Genomic DNA, 20,551 nt, shown 5'->3' with positions numbered 1-20,551 from the left:
CAACTTTGATGTAATGTCCTTAAAACAAGTCAAAATGAGGCTCAGTAGTGTGTGTGGCCTCCACGTGCCTGTATGACCTCCCTACAACGCCTGGGCATGCTCCTGATGAGGTGGCGGATGGTCTCCTGAGGGATCTCCTCCCAGACCTGGACTAAAGCATCCGCCAACTCCTGGACAGTCTGTGGTGCAACGTGGCGTTGGTGGATGGAGCGAGACATGATGTCCCAGATGTGCTCAATTGGATTCAGGTCTGGGGAACGGGCGGGCCAGTCCATAGCATCAATGCCTTCCTCTTGCAGGAACTGCTGACACACTCCAGCCACATGAGGTCTAGCATTGTCTTGCATTAGGAGGAACCCAGGGCCAACCGCACCAGCATATGGTCTCACAAGGAGTCTGAGGATCTCATCTCGGTACCTAATGGCAGTCAGGCTACCTCTGGCGAGCACAGGGAGGGCTGTGCGGCCCCCCAAAGAAATGCCACCCCACACCATGACTGATCCACCGCCAAACCGGTCATGCTGGAGGATGTTGCAGGCAGCAGAACGTTCTCCACGGCGTCTCCAGACTCTGTCACGTGCTCAGTGTGAACCTGCTTTCATCTGTGAAGAGCACAGGGCGCCAGTGGCGAATTTGCCAATCTTGGTGTTCTCTGGCAAATGCCAAACGTCCTGCACGGTGTTGGGCTGTAAGCACAACCCCCACCTGTGGACGTCGGGCCCTCATACCACCCTCATGGAGTCTGTTTCTGACCATTTGAGCAGACACATGCACATTTGTGGCCTGCTGGAGGTCATTTTGCAAGGCTCTGTCAGTGCTCCTCCTGCTCCTCCTTGCACAAAGGCGGAGGTAGCAGTCCTGCTGCTGGGTTGTTGCCCTCCTACGGCCTCCTCCACGTCTCCTGATGTACTGGCCTGTCTCCTGGTAGCGCCTCCATGCTCTGGACACTACGCTGACAGACACAGCAAACCTTCTTGCCACAGCTCGCATTGATGTGCCATCCTGGATGAGCTGCACTACCTGAGCCACTTGTGTGGGTTGTGGGTTGTAGTCTGTGGGCTGGGGGGAGCAGTTAGTATAATTAGGTCGTGGTAAGGGTCAGGGGTCAGGGGTCAGGGGTCAGGGGTCAGGGGTTAGGGAGTTACCAAATGAAATCAGGCCTGGCTATTTTTGTTTGTTGTTTTCCAATTGGGTTTTTCAAATAACCACACACAACCCAACTATTACAATGGTAATATAGGGGTTTTATTTTGATTTTAGGGGGTTTTAACGGGTCAAAGATGATAAGTCTTAAAGGAGCACACACATACATTTTTTAAAACATTTTAGTCATTTAGCAGACGCTCTTATCCAGAGCGACTTACAGTATCATTTTTTATTTTTTATACTGGCCCCCCGTGGGAATCGAACCCACAACCCTGGCGTTGCAAGCGCCATGCTCTACCAACTGAGCTACACATGGAGCTTTATGAAGTTTTTTTCTTTTATGAGTAAGTTTTGAGTAAACACGTCATTTCTTTTGAGAAGAAATGTCATGAGTACTTACTGTACGCTTGGGATACATAACATTTATGAAATGTTTTGACTGTTGTTAATGATTAGTTTATACTATAGAATGGAACACTTCTTTGAAGGGTTTGAATGACCTCTGACCTCTGTCCTGACTTTCTAGTGTGAATTGATCACCCACACTGGAGTCTAGAGGCATGGGATGAGGAATTTAAGGTAATTTATTCTACCGAGTTGGGGGTAATTTATAATAAGGATAATTATGAAGAAGTTTATAATTTGGTAATAGTCCTATATACGTATGATCCGGACCATGACAAGGACTGAATGAGGGATAACTGTCGCTAGTCAATACAATTGAGTTAAGGTATTGTCAAATGTTGTCATTTTAATGTCATTTATTATTTTGGTTTAACAAACAATGTCGTTGTTTTGGAACATATATATTTTTTCCTTTATTTAACTAGGCAAGTCAGTTAAGAACAAATTCTTATTTACAATGACAGCCTACACCGGCCAAACACAGACGACGCTGGGCCAATTGTGCGCTGCCCTATGGGACTCCCAATCATGGCCGGTTGTGATACAGCCTGGAATCGAACCAGGGGGTCTGTAGTGACGCAGCAAGCACTGAGATGCAGTGTCTTAGACCGCTGCGCCACTCAGGAGCGATCGTATGAATCACGATGTGAGTCATGTGTCCAAAGGGGGGAAGTACTGCTCGCATGGGGCTTTTTGGTAAATATGCTAATTGTATTAAGAATATGAGCAGTAGTAATTAATGTGTTATGGTTTAGATTAAATGTTTTATGTACAAGTGTATTTGTGGTATAAGGCGGAATGTAGAGGAGGCCTGTCTCTGAAACTAGTGGACTGCAACAAGATGCAAGAATGTGCACTTCCTAATCTCAAAGCTTCTCCTGACTGATAAGAAGACAGGGTATAGTAGCATACGGTGTCTCACCTAACAATGTTGCTTTCTTCCAACGGTGAAGGCTTCTCTGCCAAACATAGCAGGAGAATCTGAGCATTTTCTGTGCCTTGGAGGCTTTGTGGCAGTAAAGGATTACAGAAGTCAGAGATGGATAGAATCTAGGTGGGGAAGTCAGTACTAGCTGTTGCTAGCTACCTTGATGGAGGGGAAAGTAGCAGAGAGAGATACCTGCATCTATGTGTCTCACTGTAGGAGTATTCCAATCCAGAGGAGGAAGATGGCACCGCCACTGCGGAGCACTGTTTTCTTTTGTGTCTGTGTCTGTGTGTCTTTGCAGCAGGGACTCTCAGCTTCCCTATTAGTACTCCACAGAGTGATGTTGATAAATGGAGAAGGACTCTGCATGATCCTTAGTGAGGGAAGAAGGTTCAGAGCCAAAGGGACCATACATCATCACCCAGCCCACACCAACGGATGTACGGATAGAGGGGAGATGGACCTGGTATCATCTAAACCACTGCAACAGAGTACTAGGAGGAAACCGACGACCTAGAGATGAGGGAGCTGAGGATCCTGGAGCTGACGAGGTTCAGGTGATGGGAGACGATTATAAGGGGATGCTACTGATGAGCTATGGGTGATGGCTGATTCCTGAGACCTCCAAGAACCTCAAGATCTTCCAGAATTTCAAGAATCACCTGACTGTCACATCATTCATTTATATGTATTTGGAGGGTTTACCTAACAGAAATTGGGAATTTTATAGAAATTGTTATTAAGAATAATTGGTCAAACATAATAATTTGTCATATAGTCAAAGCTTATATGGTTTCTTGGATTAGAAATTAAATCAACTAAACTGTTATGTTCTGTCTTCTATTGAGGTAAGTACAGATGGTGTCTTGATGCACAGCAGGGATCATTTTGTCTAGAATGGTGTGAACCTAAAGAAGAAACAACCTGTGAACCAGCTGAAGACGAACATCAGAGGCGTTGAAGACGTTCCTCCACTTCTACCTGCGACCGGTCTACAGCAGCCAATCCAAGCTATCAACTGATTTTCTCATGTTTTATATCGAGAGAGTGACGTGACAGGAGTCCACCATTGAGTGAGAATGGAGAAAGATGGGTTCAAATACAACATTTCTCATGTTGTTGGTATAATGGTTGGCAAATGGACAAGACACAATGGGGTGTAAAGATGGTGGTGACTCGGATGAGACATTGAAGTTGGGGACATTGTCATGGGCAATGCATTTTGAACTATGAAGCTGTCTGAAGAACATAATGAAGAGACGCCAGAAGATTTAAGTGCCGGAGAAAGAAGGGGAATGCATTGAGATGATGATCTGTATTTATTCTCAGGATGAGGAAGGTCATAATAGAATTAGGGATATTTATACTGTATGTTAATATAATTTAAATTTTAGTCATTTAGCAGACGCTCTTATCCAGAGCGACTTACAGTTAGTGAGTGCATACATTTTCATACTGTATATTTTTATAATGTATAAGATAACTGAGTGATTTAAGTGAATCATTAGTATATATTAGTAACTAACTATTTTCAGCATGAGGGGTATTCCTTGTACAATGGAGATAACTCTCTTATATAGATGTTATGGTTGAAACAGTGATACATTATGGTAATGTCTTAGGATACACTTGTGTGATGTATTTTGAGTAGACATTTTTGAATAATACTGTTTGAAACATGTAAGTAAATGTAAGGATTGTGAATGAAATCATGAATATGTTGATTATTAAGTTACCGTATTCACATAGTAGTCACATATGCATTTGAAGTATTGGGAGGTATTGATAGGTGACTATGTATTCCCAAGGAGGGTGGTATTGATATGGATGTTTAGAGTGGTACATAGCTCTGTTGCTAGGCAATAGCTTAATTGGTTCCTATCATGGGGTTCTGGTATTTGAGACATAGGCATGTTTTCATCTGATCTGATTTTGGTAGAATTCCTCCAATCCTAACTAGTTCAGGGGTGTACTGATTTAGTATGCGCTCCAGCAGGTATATCTCACTTGTCATCCCCAAAGCCAACACCTCCTTTGGCCGCCATTCCTTCCAGTTCTCTACTGCCAATGACTGGAACGAACTGCAAAAATCTCTGAAGCTGGAGACACTTATCTCCCTCACTAACTTTAAGCGTCAGTTGTCAGAGCACCTTACTGATAATAATAGCCATTTAGCAGACGCTTTTATCCAAAGCGACTTACAGTCATGTGTGCATACAATTTTACATATGGGTGGTCCCGGGGATCGAACCCACTACCCTGGCGTTACAAGCGCCATGCTCTACCAATTGAGCTACAGAGGATATATATTCATATATTTTCCATATATAGGTCTATATATGGAAAAATACACGTTTAAACATTTAGACCAATCGATTGGTCGAAAGAACAGACGACTCTTGGTCGACCTAGATTGTTTTTAGTCGGGGAAAGCCCTAGTGCCTAATAAACTGTCCGGCGAGTGTATATACACATTGTATGGGCTAGAACCCTCAAATTCAAATCTGGACATTGAAGCCAGTTTTTTTTCATTCTTTCCCTCTAATCAGGGACTGATTTAGACCTGGAACACCAGGTGGGTACAATTATATATTAGGTAGAACAGAAAACCAGCAGTAGTCTATACCTCGTAGGGTAAGATTAGAATAACCCTGGCCTAAAGCATTCAGATTACAGGCCAGGCTTTGTGGAACAGTTAACGGCCTTGCAATAATTTAATCAGCCTTCAAGGCCTTCCTCCCACGCCCATAGTACTACTTTATCAAACTCTGCCATTGGCTATCAATGGTGCTTGGATACAACTCACAGGGATTGCATTCAAAAGACAGCTAGGCTTCATATTTGAGGGGCAAGTTATTTACCAACAGTAATACTTTTTAAAAGGATATACTTTAAGAAGGTTAAGCCCAACTCTGTGAGATATTAATCTTAAATGAAGAGTTTCCAAGGGACCAGATTCGTCCTCACCTTCAAACAAGTCGACAAACAGGGCAAGATTCAACAGATGCAATTTCATCTCAGCGCGATCCATAAAAGGAGGAAGGGGGAAAAATGCAGTTGTTTTTCTAAAACAGTTCTTGATTTAAGGCCCTTAAATGCCCATGCTCTTGAATTATATATATATAAAACTACCTGAGCACAGTCACTTCTGTTTACTCATTAATTATGTATCTTCTCCAATGCCAATGCAGTGACTTGAGAAAACAATTTATCATAAGTGCTTTATCAAAAAATGGCAGCAAGTTATCAAAACTGCACATGAACCAACACAACAACACACGGTGGGAAAACAAAAGCGTAGTTGAGCCACAAACCAGAATTAGCTTCCTTCCCCCCAATACTATCAAAGTCAAAGGGTTTCATAAACCACCCACATAATCATGAGCAGGTTGCCAGAGTATAATATCGAGCTAGGGAAAGGTCTGCTTCTTCTTTAGTCTCCATTTAAAAGGCTCTGCTACGTTAGGTTTTAATGGGTGTCGACCCCATCCTGTTGACTTTGGCCCTCTACAAAGAGAAAAAACTCAGGACAACATGCCGTTTGAAATTCAGGCACTGATGCCTCTGCCTAGCCGGTGACTCAGTGTCCACGTCGCAACTACGCTCTTTGAAAAAAAGATGCTATCTAGAACCTAAAAGGCTTCTTCGGCAGTCCCCATTGGAGAGCCCTTTGAAGAACCCTTTTTGGTTCCAGGTAGAACCCCTCTGGGCTCCATGCAGAACCCCTTCCACAGAGGGTTCTTCATGGAACCAAAAAGGGTTCCACCTGGAACCAAAAAGTGTTCTACCTGGAACCAAAAAGGGTTATCCTATGAGGAAAGCCGAAAAACCGATCACTGCACCTGTACACAGCCCATCTGTAATTATCCCACCCAACTACCTCATCCCCATATTGTTATTTACATTGTTATTTATTTTGCTAATTTGCACCCCAGTATCTCTATTTGCACATCATCTTCTGCACATCTGTCACTCCAGTGTCAATACTAAATTGTAATTATTTTGCACTATGGCCTATTTATTGCCTTACCTCCATAACTTGCTACATTTGCACACACTGTATATAGATTTTCTATTGTGTTATTGACTTTATGTTTTGTTTTACCCCATATGTAACTCTGTGTTGCTGTTTTTATCGCACTGCTTTGCTTTATCTTGGCCAGGTCGCAGTTGTAAATGAGAACTTGTTCTCAACTGGCTTCCCTGGTTAAATAAAGGTGAAATAAAATAAATACAAATACTAATTTAACAGGGACTGAAAACAGAGTGTTATCCTGTGTATCTCTCCTCAGGCATACAGTGGGACCAGAGTCAGGGTTGAACAGAGTTGAATATTGTACCTATTAACAGTCTTGGATTTTCAAGCAATTGGGTCTGAAATATCACTTATTGGACAATATGCAATTGATAATCGCATAGCATTGGATGTTATTACAGTAGATAAAGGGGGAATGTATGTGATTATATGGGGAGATGCATGTTGTACATACTTACCATCAGGACTAGGAAGGTCTTGTGAATTTAACTAAAGCTATGGTAAATATTAGAGACATACAGGAAGGTATTAAGTATGAATTATTCATCTATATCATGTTATTCCAGTGTAGAGTCTATTGATAATGTTGATTGAGGAATGGGGAATGTTAAGTTGGAACTGTATAACGTGGAATTTAAGGTTTACAGGATTGAAGATGTGGAAGCAAGACTATCTTAGTCGATCAGAGAACCCCCCTAGTGACCAGAGAAAAGCTTGGGGTTCCTTTGAATTAACATTGATGAAGAAGACTAAAGTTATTTTTATTGGGATAAATTCATTTGAATATATTTTAATTTCCATGTAACTTACAAATTGTCATGAATCAATGTATTTTCTGGGATGATGTCAGGAGGTTATGAATTCATTTGTATGTTTGGTTTGTTTGGTTCAATTAATGTTATATTAATGGAATTCTTCTTGCAACAACAAAAAGAAAGAGAATGAGGGATTGTTACTTCTCGATACAAGAAACTCATCCTAACAGTCATGGAAAAACATCGACTTCCGCCGAGGCTGCCTCCCCTCCTTGTTCGGGCAGGCTTCGGCGTTCGTCGTCACCGGCTTACTAGCCACTGCCGCTCCATATGTCATCATTCCATTTGTCTTGTCTTGCCAATTACCCTCTGCCCCCTTGTCCTTGTGAGTGATTGTTTTATGTGAAGATGAGTGTAGCTGGGTTGAGCTATCCGTACTTTGTATTGCCGGGGTTATTTCTCCCCGTGTGCCTGTATTGTGTTCCAGTGCGCCTGTATTACGCCCTGTGCTGTTGACGCTATCCAGCGTAACTGTGTCCTACGGAATAAACTCTGTATTCTGTGATTTACCCTCCTGAGCCTGACTCCTTCAAATCACACTCTCACACCTCCCTATTTAAAAAGAAGACAGAGAACAAGCTATGATGGTTCTTGTGCAGGTACAGCCAACTAGTTCAAAAATAATATTGCGATATTCTCAAAACAATACGATACCATGTACTGTCAAAAATTATATCCTGATACACAACTGTATTGATTTCTTTCCGCTATCACCATCACCCAGTGCATAGTGAAGTACAGTATTTTCCTCTAGCCCAGCGTACTGTAGATTACTTTACCTGTCACCGTCGACGTAGAAGCAACACTCCTTCTTCCTGATGTTGTCTTTGATCCAGGCGGCAAGGGAGCACTGGGTGGATAAACAGAGAGAGAGCTTAGAGGTTTTAGCTGCGCTGACAGCCAGAGACTGAGCCAAGCTGGGCTCCAGCAGCAGAGACTCCCCCATCCTGAGAGAGAGGAAGGACAGCTAGGCAGGGTAGCAGCTCACTGTGGGCTGGGGGTCGGAGAGAGAGAAGAGCTTCTGCAGCCCAGCTCCCAGCTCTCAGCTCTCAGCTCTCAGCTCTCAGCTCTCAGCTCTCAGCTCCCAGCTCTCAGCTCCCAGCTCTCAGCTCTCAGCTCCCAGCTCCCAGCTCTCAGCTCCCAGCTCTCAGCTCTCAGCTCTCAGCTCTCAGCTCTCAGCTCCCAGCTCCCAGCTCTCAGCTCCCAGCTCTCAGCTCTCAGCTCTCAGCTCTCAGCTCTCAGCTCTCAGCTCTCAGCTCTCAGCTCTCAGCTCTCAGCTCTCAGCTCCCAGCTCCCAGCTCTCAGCTCCCAGCTCTCAGCTCTCAGCTCTCAGCTCTCAGCTCTCAGCTCCCAGCTCCCAGCTCTCAGCTCCCAGCTCTCAGCTCCCAGCTCTCAGCTCTCAGCTCTCAGCTCTCAGCTCTCAGCTCTCAGCTCTCAGCTCTCAGCTCTCAGCTCCCAGCTCCCAGCTCTCAGCTCCCAGCTCTCAGCTCTCAGCTCTCAGCTCTCAGCTCTCAGCTCCCAGCTCCCAGCTCTCAGCTCCCAGCTCTCAGCTCTCAGCTCTCAGCTCTCAGCTCTCAGCTCTCAGCTCTCAGCTCCCAGCTCCCAGCTCTCAGCTCCCAGCTCTCAGCTCTCAGCTCTCAGCTCTCAGCTCTCAGCTCCCAGCTCCCAGCTCTCAGCTCTCAGCTCTCAGCTCTCAGCTCCCAGCTCTCAGCTCTCAGCACTGCATCAGTGATGTCACTACAGTCACTGCGTAAAGCTGAAATCACACCAAGTAGCTAGAGTACTATACAGGATAATGCTGGAATCAAACCAAGTAGCTAGAGTACTATACAGGATAATGCTGGAATCAAACCAAGTAGCTAGAGTACTATACAGGATAATGCTGGAATCACACCAAGTAGCTAGAGTACTATACAGGATAATGCTGGAATCACACCAAGTAGCTACAGTACTATAGAGGATAATGCTGGAATCACACCAAGTAGCTAGAGTACTATACAGGATAATGCTGGAATCACACCAAGTAGCTACAGTACTATAGAGGATAATGCTGGAATCAAACCAAGTAGCTATAGTACTATACAGGATAATGCTGGAATCACACCAAGTAGCTACAGTACTATAGAGGATAATGCTGAAATCACACCAAGTAGCTATAGTACTATACAGGATAATGCTGAAATCACACCAAGTAGCTACAGTACTATAGAGGATAATGCTGAAATCACACCAAGTAGCTACAGTACTATACAGGATAATGCTGAAATCACACCAAGTAGCTATAGTACTATACAGGATAATGCTGGAATCAAACCAAGTAGCTACAGTACTATACAGGATAATGCTGAAATCACACCAAGTAGCTATAGTACTATAGAGGATAATGCTGAAATCACACCAAGTAGCTACAGTACTATACAGGATAATGCTGAAATCACACCAAGTAGCTATAGTACTATACAGGATAATGCTGGAATCAAACCAAGTAGCTACAGTACTATACAGGATAATGCTGAAATCACACCAAGTAGCTACAGTACTATAGAGGATAATGCTGAAATCACACCAAGTAGCTATAGTACTATACAGGATAATGCTGAAATCACACCAAGTAGCTACAGTACTATAGAGGATAATGCTGAAATCACACCAAGTAGCTACAGTACTATACAGGATAATGCTGAAATCACACCAAGTAGCTATAGTACTATACAGGATAATGCTGGAATCAAACCAAGTAGCTACAGTACTATACAGGATAATGCTGAAATCACACCAAGTAGCTATAGTACTATACAGGATAATGCTGAAATCAAACCAAGTAGCTACAGTACTATACAGGATAATGCTGGAATCACACCAAGTAGCTACAGTACTATACAGGATAATGCTGGAATCAAACCAAGTAGCTACAGTACTATACAGGATAATGCTGAAATCACACCAAGTAGCTATAGTACTATACAGGATAATGCTGAAATCACACCAAGTAGCTATAGTACTATACAGGATAATGCTGGAATCAAACCAAGTAGCTACAGTACTATACAGGATAATGCTGAAATCACACCAAGTAGCTATAGTACTATACAGGATAATGCTGAAATCAAACCAAGTAGCTACAGTACTATACAGGATAATGCTGGAATCACACCAAGTAGCTACAGTACTATACAGGATAATGCTGGAATCAAACCAAGTAGCTACAGTACTATACAGGATAATGCTGAAATCACACCAAGTAGCTATAGTACTATACAGGATAATGCTGAAATCACACCAAGTAGCTATAGTACTATACAGGATAATGCTGGAATCAAACCAAGTAGCTACAGTACTATACAGGATAATGCTGAAATCACACCAAGTAGCTATAGTACTATACAGGATAATGCTGAAATCAAACCAAGTAGCTACAGTACTATACAGGATAATGCTGGAATCACACCAAGTAGCTACAGTACTATACAGGATAATGCTGGAATCACACCAAGTAGCTACAGTACTATACAGGATAATGCTGGAATCACATCAAGTAGCTACAGTACTATACAGGATAATGCTGGAATCACACCAAGTAGCTACAGTACTATACAGGATAATGCTGAAATCACACCAAGTAGCTATAGTACTATACAGGATAATGCTGAAATCACACCAAGTAGCTATAGTACTATACAGGATAATGCTGGAATCAAACCAAGTAGCTACAGTACTATACAGGATAATGCTGAAATCACACCAAGTAGCTATAGTACTATACAGGATAATGCTGGAATCAAACCAAGTAGCTACAGTACTATACAGGATAATGCTGAAATCACACCAAGTAGCTATAGTACTATACAGGATAATGCTGAAATCACACCAAATAGCTATAGTACTATACAGGATAATGCTGGAATCAAACCAAGTAGCTACAGTACTATACAGGATAATGCTGAAATCACACCAAGTAGCTATAGTACTATACAGGATAATGCTGAAATCAAACCAAGTAGCTACAGTACTATACAGGATAATGCTGGAATCACACCAAGTAGCTACAGTACTATACAGGATAATGCTGGAATCACACCAAGTAGCTACAGTACTATACAGGATAATGCTGGAATTACATCAAGTAGCTACAGTACTATACAGGATAATGCTGGAATCACACCAAGTAGCTACAGTACTATACAGGATAATGCTGGAATCACACCAAGTAGCTACAGTACTATACAGGATAATGCTGGAATCACACCAAGTAGCTACAGTACTATACAGGATAATGCTGGAATCAAACCAAGTAGCTACAGTACTATACAGGATAATGCTGAAATCAAACCAAGTAGCTAGAGTACTATACAGGATAATGCTGAAATCAAACCAAGTAGCTACAGTACTATACAGGATAATGCTGGAATCAAACCAAGTAGCTACAGTACTATACAGGATAATGCTGGAATCACACCAAGTAGCTACAGTACTATACAGGATAATGCTGGAATCAAACCAAGTAGCTACAGTACTATACAGGATAATATTGAAATCACACCAATCAGCTACAGTACTATACAGGATAATGCTGGAATCAAACCAAGTAGCTACAGTACTATACAGGATAATGCTGGAATCACACCAAGTAGCTACAGTACTATACAGGATAATGCTGGAATCAAACCAAGTAGCTACAGTACTATACAGGATAATGCTGGAATCACACCAAGTAGCTACAGTACTATACAGGATAATGCTGGAATCACACCAAGTAGCTACAGTACTATACAGGATAATGCTGGAATCACACCAAGTAGCTACAGTACTATACAGGATAATGCTGGAATCACACCAAGTAGCTACAGTACTATACAGGATAATGCTGGAATCAAACCAAGCAGCTACAGTACTATACAGGATAATGCTGGAATCAAACCAAGTAGCTACAGTACTATACAGGATAATGCTGAAATCAAACCAAGTAGCTAGAGTACTATACAGGATAATGCTGAAATCAAACCAAGTAGCTACAGTACTATACAGGATAATGCTGGAATCAAACCAAGTAGCTACAGTACTATACAGGATAATGCTGGAATCACACCAAGTAGCTACAGTACTATACAGGATAATGCTGGAATCAAACCAAGTAGCTACAGTACTATACAGGATAATGCTGAAATCACACCAATCAGCTACAGTACTATACAGGATAATGCTGGAATCACACCAAGTAGCTACAGTACTATACAGGATAATGCTGGAATCACACCAAGTAGCTACAGTACTATACAGGATAATACTGGAATCACACCAAGTAGCTACAGTACTATACAGGATAATGCTGAAATCAAACCAAGTAGCTACAGTACTATACAGGATAATGCTGGAATCAAACCAAGTAGCTACAGTACTATACAGGATAATGCTGAAATCACACCAATCAGCTACAGTACTATACAGGATAATGCTGGAATCACACCAAGTAGCTACAGTACTATACAGGATAATGCTGGAATCACACCAAGTAGCTACAGTACTATACAGGATAATGCTGGAATCACACCAAGTAGCTACAGTACTATACAGGATAATGCTGAAATCAAACCAAGTAGCTACAGTACTATACAGGATAATGCTGAAATCAAACCAAGTAGCTACAGTACTATACAGGATAATGCTGAAATCAAACCAAGTAGCTACAGTACTATACAGGATAATGCTGGAATCAAACCAAGTAGCTAGAGTACTATACAGGATAATGCTGAAATCAAACCAAGTAGCTACAGTACTATACAGGATAATGCTGGAATCAAACCAAGTAGCTACAGTACTATACAGGATAATGCTGGAATCAAACCAAGTAGCTACAGTACTATACAGGATAATGCTGAAATCACACCAAGTAGCTACAGTACTATACAGGATAATGCTGAAATCACACCAAGTAGCTACAGTACTATACAGGATAATGCTGAAATCACACCAAGTAGCTACAGTACTATACAGGATAATGCTGAAATCACACCAAGTAGCTACAGTACTATACAGGATCATGCTGAAATCACACCAAGTAGCTACAGTACTATACAGGATAATGCTGGAATCAAACCAAGTAGCTACAGTACTATACAGGATAATGCTGGAATCACACCAAGTAGCTACAGTACTATACAGGATAATGCTGAAATCACACCAAGTAGCTACAGTACTATACAGGATAATGCTGAAATCAAACCAAGTAGCTACAGTACTATACAGGATAATGCTGGAATCAAACCAAGTAGCTACAGTACTATACAGGATAATGCTGGAATCAAACCAAGTAGCTACAGTACTATACAGGATAATGCTGAAATCACACCAAGTAGCTACAGTACTATACAGGATAATGCTAAAATCACACCAAGTAGCTACAGTACTATACAGGATAATGCTGAAATCACACCAAGTAGCTACAGTACTATACAGGATAATGCTGAAATCACACCAAGTAGCTACAGTACAATACAGGATAATGCTGAAATCACACCAAGTAGCTACAGTACTATACAGGATAATGCTGGAATCAAACCAAGTAGCTACAGTGCTATACAGGATAATGCTGGAATCAAACCAAGTAGCTACAGTACTATACAGGATAATGCTGGAATCACACCAAGTAGCTACAGTACTATACAGGATAATGCTGGAATCAAACCAAGTAGCTACAGTACTATACAGGATAATGCTGAAATCAAACCAAGTAGCTACAGTACTATACAGGATAATGCTGAAATCAAACCAAGTAGCTACAGTACTATACAGGATAATGCTGGAATCAAACCAAGTAGCTAGAGTACTATACAGGATAATGCTGAAATCAAACCAAGTAACTACAGTACTATACAGGATAATGCTGGAATCAAACCAAGTAGCTACAGTACTATACAGGATAATGCTGGAATCAAACCAAGTAGCCACAGTACTATACAGGATAATGCTGGAATCAAACCAAGTAGCTACAGTACTATACAGGATAATGCTGGAATCAAACCAAGTAGCTACAGTACTATACAGGATAATGCTGGAATCAAACCAAGTAGCTACAGTACTATACAGGATAATGCTGGAATCAAACCAAGTAGCTAGAGTACTATACAGGATAATGCTGGAATCAAACCAAGTAGCTAGAGTACTATACAGGATAATGCTGGAATCAAACCAAGTAGCTACAGTACTATACAGGATAATGCTGGAATCACACCAAGTAGCTACAGTACTATACAGGATAATGCTGGAATCAAACCAAGTAGCTACAGTACTATACAGGATAATGCTGGAATCAAACCAAGTAGCTAGAGTACTATACAGGATAATGCTGGAATCAAACCAAGTAGCTAGAGTACTATACAGGATAATGCTGGAATCAAATCAAGTAGCTACAGTACTATACAGGATAATGCTGGAATCAAACCAAGTAGCTACAGTACTATACAGGTTAATGCTGGAATCACACCAAGTAGCTAGAGTACTATACAGGATAATGCTGGAATCACACCAAGTAGCTAGAGTACTATACAGGATAATGCTGGAATCACACCAAGTAGCTAGAGTACTATACAGGATAATGCTGGAATCACACCAAGTAGCTAGAGTACTATACAGGATAATGCTGAAATCAAACCAAGTAGCTACAGTACTATACAGGATAATGCTGGAATCAAACCAAGTAGCTACAGTACTATACAGGATAATGCTGGAATCAAACCAAGTAGCTACAGTACTATACAGGATAATGCTGGAATCACACCAAGTAGCTACAGTACTATACAGGATAATGCTGGAATCAAACCAAGTAGCTACAGTACTATACAGGATAATGCTGGAATCAAACCAAGTAGCTACAGTACTATACAGGATAATGCTGAAATCACACCAAGTAGCTACAGTACTATACAGGATAATGCTAAAATCACACCAAGTAGCTACAGTACTATACAGGATAATGCTGAAATCACACCAAGTAGCTACAGTACTATACAGGATAATGCTGAAATCACACCAAGTAGCTACAGTACAATACAGGATAATGCTGAAATCACACCAAGTAGCTACAGTACTATACAGGATAATGCTGGAATCAAACCAAGTAGCTACAGTGCTATACAGGATAATGCTGGAATCAAACCAAGTAGCTACAGTACTATACAGGATAATGCTGGAATCACACCAAGTAGCTACAGTACTATACAGGATAATGCTGGAATCAAACCAAGTAGCTACAGTACTATACAGGATAATGCTGAAATCAAACCAAGTAGCTACAGTACTATACAGGATAATGCTGAAATCAAACCAAGTAGCTACAGTACTATACAGGATAATGCTGGAATCAAACCAAGTAGCTAGAGTACTATACAGGATAATGCTGAAATCAAACCAAGTAACTACAGTACTATACAGGATAATGCTGGAATCAAACCAAGTAGCTACAGTACTATACAGGATAATGCTGGAATCAAACCAAGTAGCCACAGTACTATACAGGATAATGCTGGAATCAAACCAAGTAGCTACAGTACTATACAGGATAATGCTGGAATCAAACCAAGTAGCTACAGTACTATACAGGATAATGCTGGAATCAAACCAAGTAGCTACAGTACTATACAGGATAATGCTGGAATCAAACCAAGTAGCTACAGTACTATACAGGATAATGCTGGAATCAAACCAAGTAGCTAGAGTACTATACAGGATAATGCTGGAATCAAACCAAGTAGCTAGAGTACTATACAGGATAATGCTGGAATCAAACCAAGTAGCTACAGTACTATACAGGATAATGCTGGAATCACACCAAGTAGCTACAGTACTATACAGGATAATGCTGGAATCAAACCAAGTAGCTACAGTACTATACAGGATAATGCTGAAATCAAACCAAGTAGCCACAGTACTATACAGGATAATGCTGAAATCAAACCAAGTAGCTACAGTACTATACAGGATAATGCTGGAATCAAACCAAGTAGCTAGAGTACTATACAGGATAATGCTGAAATCAAACCAAGTAGCTACAGTACTATACAGGATAATGCTGGAATCAAACCAAGTAGCTACAGTACTATACAGGATAATGCTGGAATCAAACCAAGTAGCTACAGTACTATACAGGATAATGCTGGAATCAAACCAAGTAGCTAGAGTACTATACAGGATAATGCTGGAATCAAACCAAGTAGCTAGAGTACTATACAGGATAATGCTGGAATCAAATCAAGTAGCTACATTACTATACAGGATAATGCTGGAATCAAACCAAGTAGCTACAGTACTATACAGGTTAATGCTGGAATCACACCAAGTAGCTAGAGTACTATACAGGATAATGCTGGAATCACACCAAGTAGCTAGAGTACTATACAGGATAATGCTGGAATCACACCAAGTAGCTAGAGTACTATACAGGATAATGCTGAAATCACACCAAGTAGCTAGAGTACTATACAGGATAATGCTGAAATCAAACCAAGTAGCTACAGTACTATACAGGATAATGCTGGAATCAAACCAAGTAGCTACAGTACTATACAGGATAATGCTGGAATCAAACCAAGTAGCTACAGTACTATACAGGATAATGCTGGAATCACACCAAGTAGCTACAGTACTATACAGGATAATGCTGGAATCAAACCAAGTAGCTACAGTACTATACAGGATAATGCTGAAATCACACCAATCAGCTACAGTACTATACAGGATAATGCTGGAATCAAACCAAGTAGCTACAGTACTATACAGGATAATGCTGGAATCACACCAAGTAGCTACAGTACTATACAGGATAATGCTGGAATCAAACCAAGTAGCTACAGTACTATACAGGATAATGCTGGAATCACACCAAGTAGCTACAGTACTATACAGGATAATGCTGGAATCACACCAAGTAGCTACAGTACTATACAGGATAATGCTGGAATCACACCAAGTAGCTACAGTACTATACAGGATAATGCTGGAATCACACCAAGTAGCTACAGTACTATACAGGATAATGCTGGAATCAAACCAAGTAGCTACAGTACTATACAGGATAATGCTGGAATCAAACCAAGTAGCTACAGTACTATACAGGATAATGCTGAAATCAAACCAAGTAGCTAGAGTACTATACAGGATAATGCTGAAATCAAACCAAGTAGCTACAGTACTATACAGGATAATGCTGGAATCAAACCAAGTAGCTACAGTACTATACAGGATAATGCTGGAATCACACCAAGTAGCTACAGTACTATACAGGATAATGCTGGAATCAAACCAAGTAGCTACAGTACTATACAGGATAATGCTAAAATCACACCAATCAGCTACAGTACTATACAGGATAATGCTGGAATCACACCAAGTAGCTAGAGTACTATACAGGATAATGCTGGAATCACACCAAGTAGCTAGAGTACTATACAGGATAATGCTGAAATCAAACCAAGTAGCTACAGTACTATACAGGATAATGCTGGAATCAAACCAAGTAGCTACAGTACTATACAGGATAATGCTGGAATCAAACCAAGTAGCTACAGTACTATACAGGATAATGCTGGAATCACACCAAGTAGCTACAGTACTATACAGGATAATGCTGGAATCAAACCAAGTAGCTACAGTACTATACAGGATAATGCTGAAATCACACCAATCAGCTACAGTACTATACAGGATAATGCTGGAATCAAACCAAGTAGCTACAGTACTATACAGGATAATGCTGGAATCACACCAAGTAGCTACAGTACTATACAGGATAATGCTGGAATCAAACCAAGTAGCTACAGTACTATACAGGATAATGCTGGAATCACACCAAGTAGCTACAGTACTATACAGGATAATGCTGGAATCACACCAAGTAGCTACAGTACTATACAGGATAATGCTGGAATCACACCAAGTAGCTACAGTACTATACAGGATAATGCTGGAATCACACCAAGTAGCTACAGTACTATACAGGATAATGCTGGAATCAAACCAAGTAGCTACAGTACTATACAGGATAATGCTGGAATCAAACCAAGTAGCTACAGTACTATACAGGATAATGCTGAAATCAAACCAAGTAGCTAGAGTACTATACAGGATAATGCTGAAATCAAACCAAGTAGCTACAGTACTATACAGGATAATGCTGGAATCAAACCAAGTAGCTACAGTACTATACAGGATAATGCTGGAATCACACCAAGTAGCTACAGTACTATACAGGATAATGCTGGAATCAAACCAAGTAGCTACAGTACTATACAGGATAATGCTAAATAACACCAATCAGCTACAGTACTATACAGGATAATGCTGGAATCACACCAAGTAGCTACAGTACTATACAGGATAATGCTGGAATCACACCAAGTAGCTACAGTACTATACAGGATAATGCTGGAATCACACCAAGTAGCTACAGTACTATACAGGATAATGCTGAAATCAAACCAAGTAGCTACAGTACTATACAGGATAATGCTGGAATCACACCAAGTAGCTACAGTACTATACAGGATAATGCTGAAATCACACCAATCAGCTACAGTACTATACAGGATAATGCTGGAATCACACCAAGTAGCTACAGTACTATACAGGATAATGCTGGAATCACACCAAGTAGCTACAGTACTATACAGGATAATGCTGGAATCACACCAAGTAGCTACAGTACTATACAGGATAATGCTGAAATCAAACCAAGTAGCTACAGTACTATACAGGATAATGCTGAAATCACACCAATCAGCTACAGTACTATACAGGATAATGCTGGAATCACACCAAGTAGCTACAGTACTATACAGGATAATGCTGAAATCACACCAATCAGCTACAGTACTATACAGGATAATGCTAAAATAACACCAATCAGCTACAGTACTATACAGGATAATGCTGGAATCACACCAAGTAGCTACAGTACTATACAGGATAATGCTGGAATCACACCAAGTAGCTACAGTACTATACAGGATAATGCTGGAATCACACCAAGTAGCTACAGTACTATACAGGATAATGCTGAAATCAAACCAAGTAGCTACAGTACTATACAGGATAATGCTGGAATCACACCAAGTAGCTACAGTACTATACAGGATAATGCTGAAATCACACCAATCAGCTACAGTACTATACAGGATAATGCTGGAATCACACCAAGTAGCTACAGTACTATACAGGATAATGCTGGAATCACACCAAGTAGCTACAGTACTATACAGGATAATGCTGGAATCACACCAAGTAGCTACAGTACTATACAGGATAATGCTGAAATCAAACCAAGTAGCTACAGTACTATACAGGATAATGCTGAAATCACACCAATCAGCTACAGTACTATACAGGATAATGCTGGAATCACACCAAGTAGCTACAGTACTATACAGGATAATGCTGAAATCACACCAATCAGCTACAGTACTATACAGGATAATGCTGGAATCACACCAAGTAGCTACAGTACTATACAGGATAATGCTGAAATCACACCAATCAGCTACAGTACTATACAGGATAATGCTGGAATCACACCAAGTAGCTACAGTACTATACAGGATAATGCTGGAATCACACCAAGTAGCTACAGTACTATACAGGATAATGCTGGAATCACACCAAGTAGCTACAGTACTATACAGGATAATGCTGAAATCAAACCAAGTAGCTACAGTACTATACAGGATAATGCTGGAATCACACCAAGTAGCTACAGTACTATACAGGATAATGCTGAAATCACACCAATCAGCTACAGTACTATACAGGATAATGCTGGAATCACAACAAGTAGCTACAGTACTATACAGGATAATGCTGGAATCACACCAAGTAGCTACAGTACTATACAGGATAATGCTGGAATCACACCAAGTAGCTACAGTACTATACAGGATAATGCTGAAATCAAACCAAGTAGCTACAGTACTATACAGGATAATGCTGAAATCACACCAATCAGCTACAGTACTATACAGGATAATGCTGGAATCACACCAAGTAGCTACAGTACTATACAGGATAATGCTGGAATCACACCAAGTAGCTACAGTACTATACAGGATAATGCTGAAATCAAACCAAGTAGCTACAGTACTATACAGGATAATGCTGGAATCAAACCAAGTAGCTACAGTACTATACAGGATAATGCTGAAATCAAACCAAGTAGCTACAGTACTATACAGGATAATG

The 20,551-nt window shown here is 40.9% G+C and overlaps 1 protein-coding gene across 1 annotated transcript in view; it reads right to left on the bottom strand.

Annotated features, from left to right (window-relative positions):
* trpm2 (transient receptor potential cation channel, subfamily M, member 2) overlaps positions 1-8,276 on the bottom strand; it is a gene marked incomplete at both ends in the record, with an annotated part of 163,926 nt that extends 155,650 nt beyond the window's left edge. The window contains one exon of the mRNA XM_084191567.1: positions 8,110-8,276. Coding sequence (XP_084047693.1) covers positions 8,110-8,276 — 167 coding nt within the window. The remainder of the gene's footprint in view (positions 1-8,109) is intronic.
* Positions 8,277-20,551: the final 12,275 nt, after the last annotated feature.

This window comes from Coregonus lavaretus, assembly GCF_964263955.1.
Source record: "Coregonus lavaretus genome assembly, contig: HAP1_SCAFFOLD_261, whole genome shotgun sequence".
Taxonomy (NCBI): domain Eukaryota; kingdom Metazoa; phylum Chordata; class Actinopteri; order Salmoniformes; family Salmonidae; genus Coregonus; species Coregonus lavaretus.
This window is presented reverse-complemented; position numbering and strand designations above follow the sequence as displayed.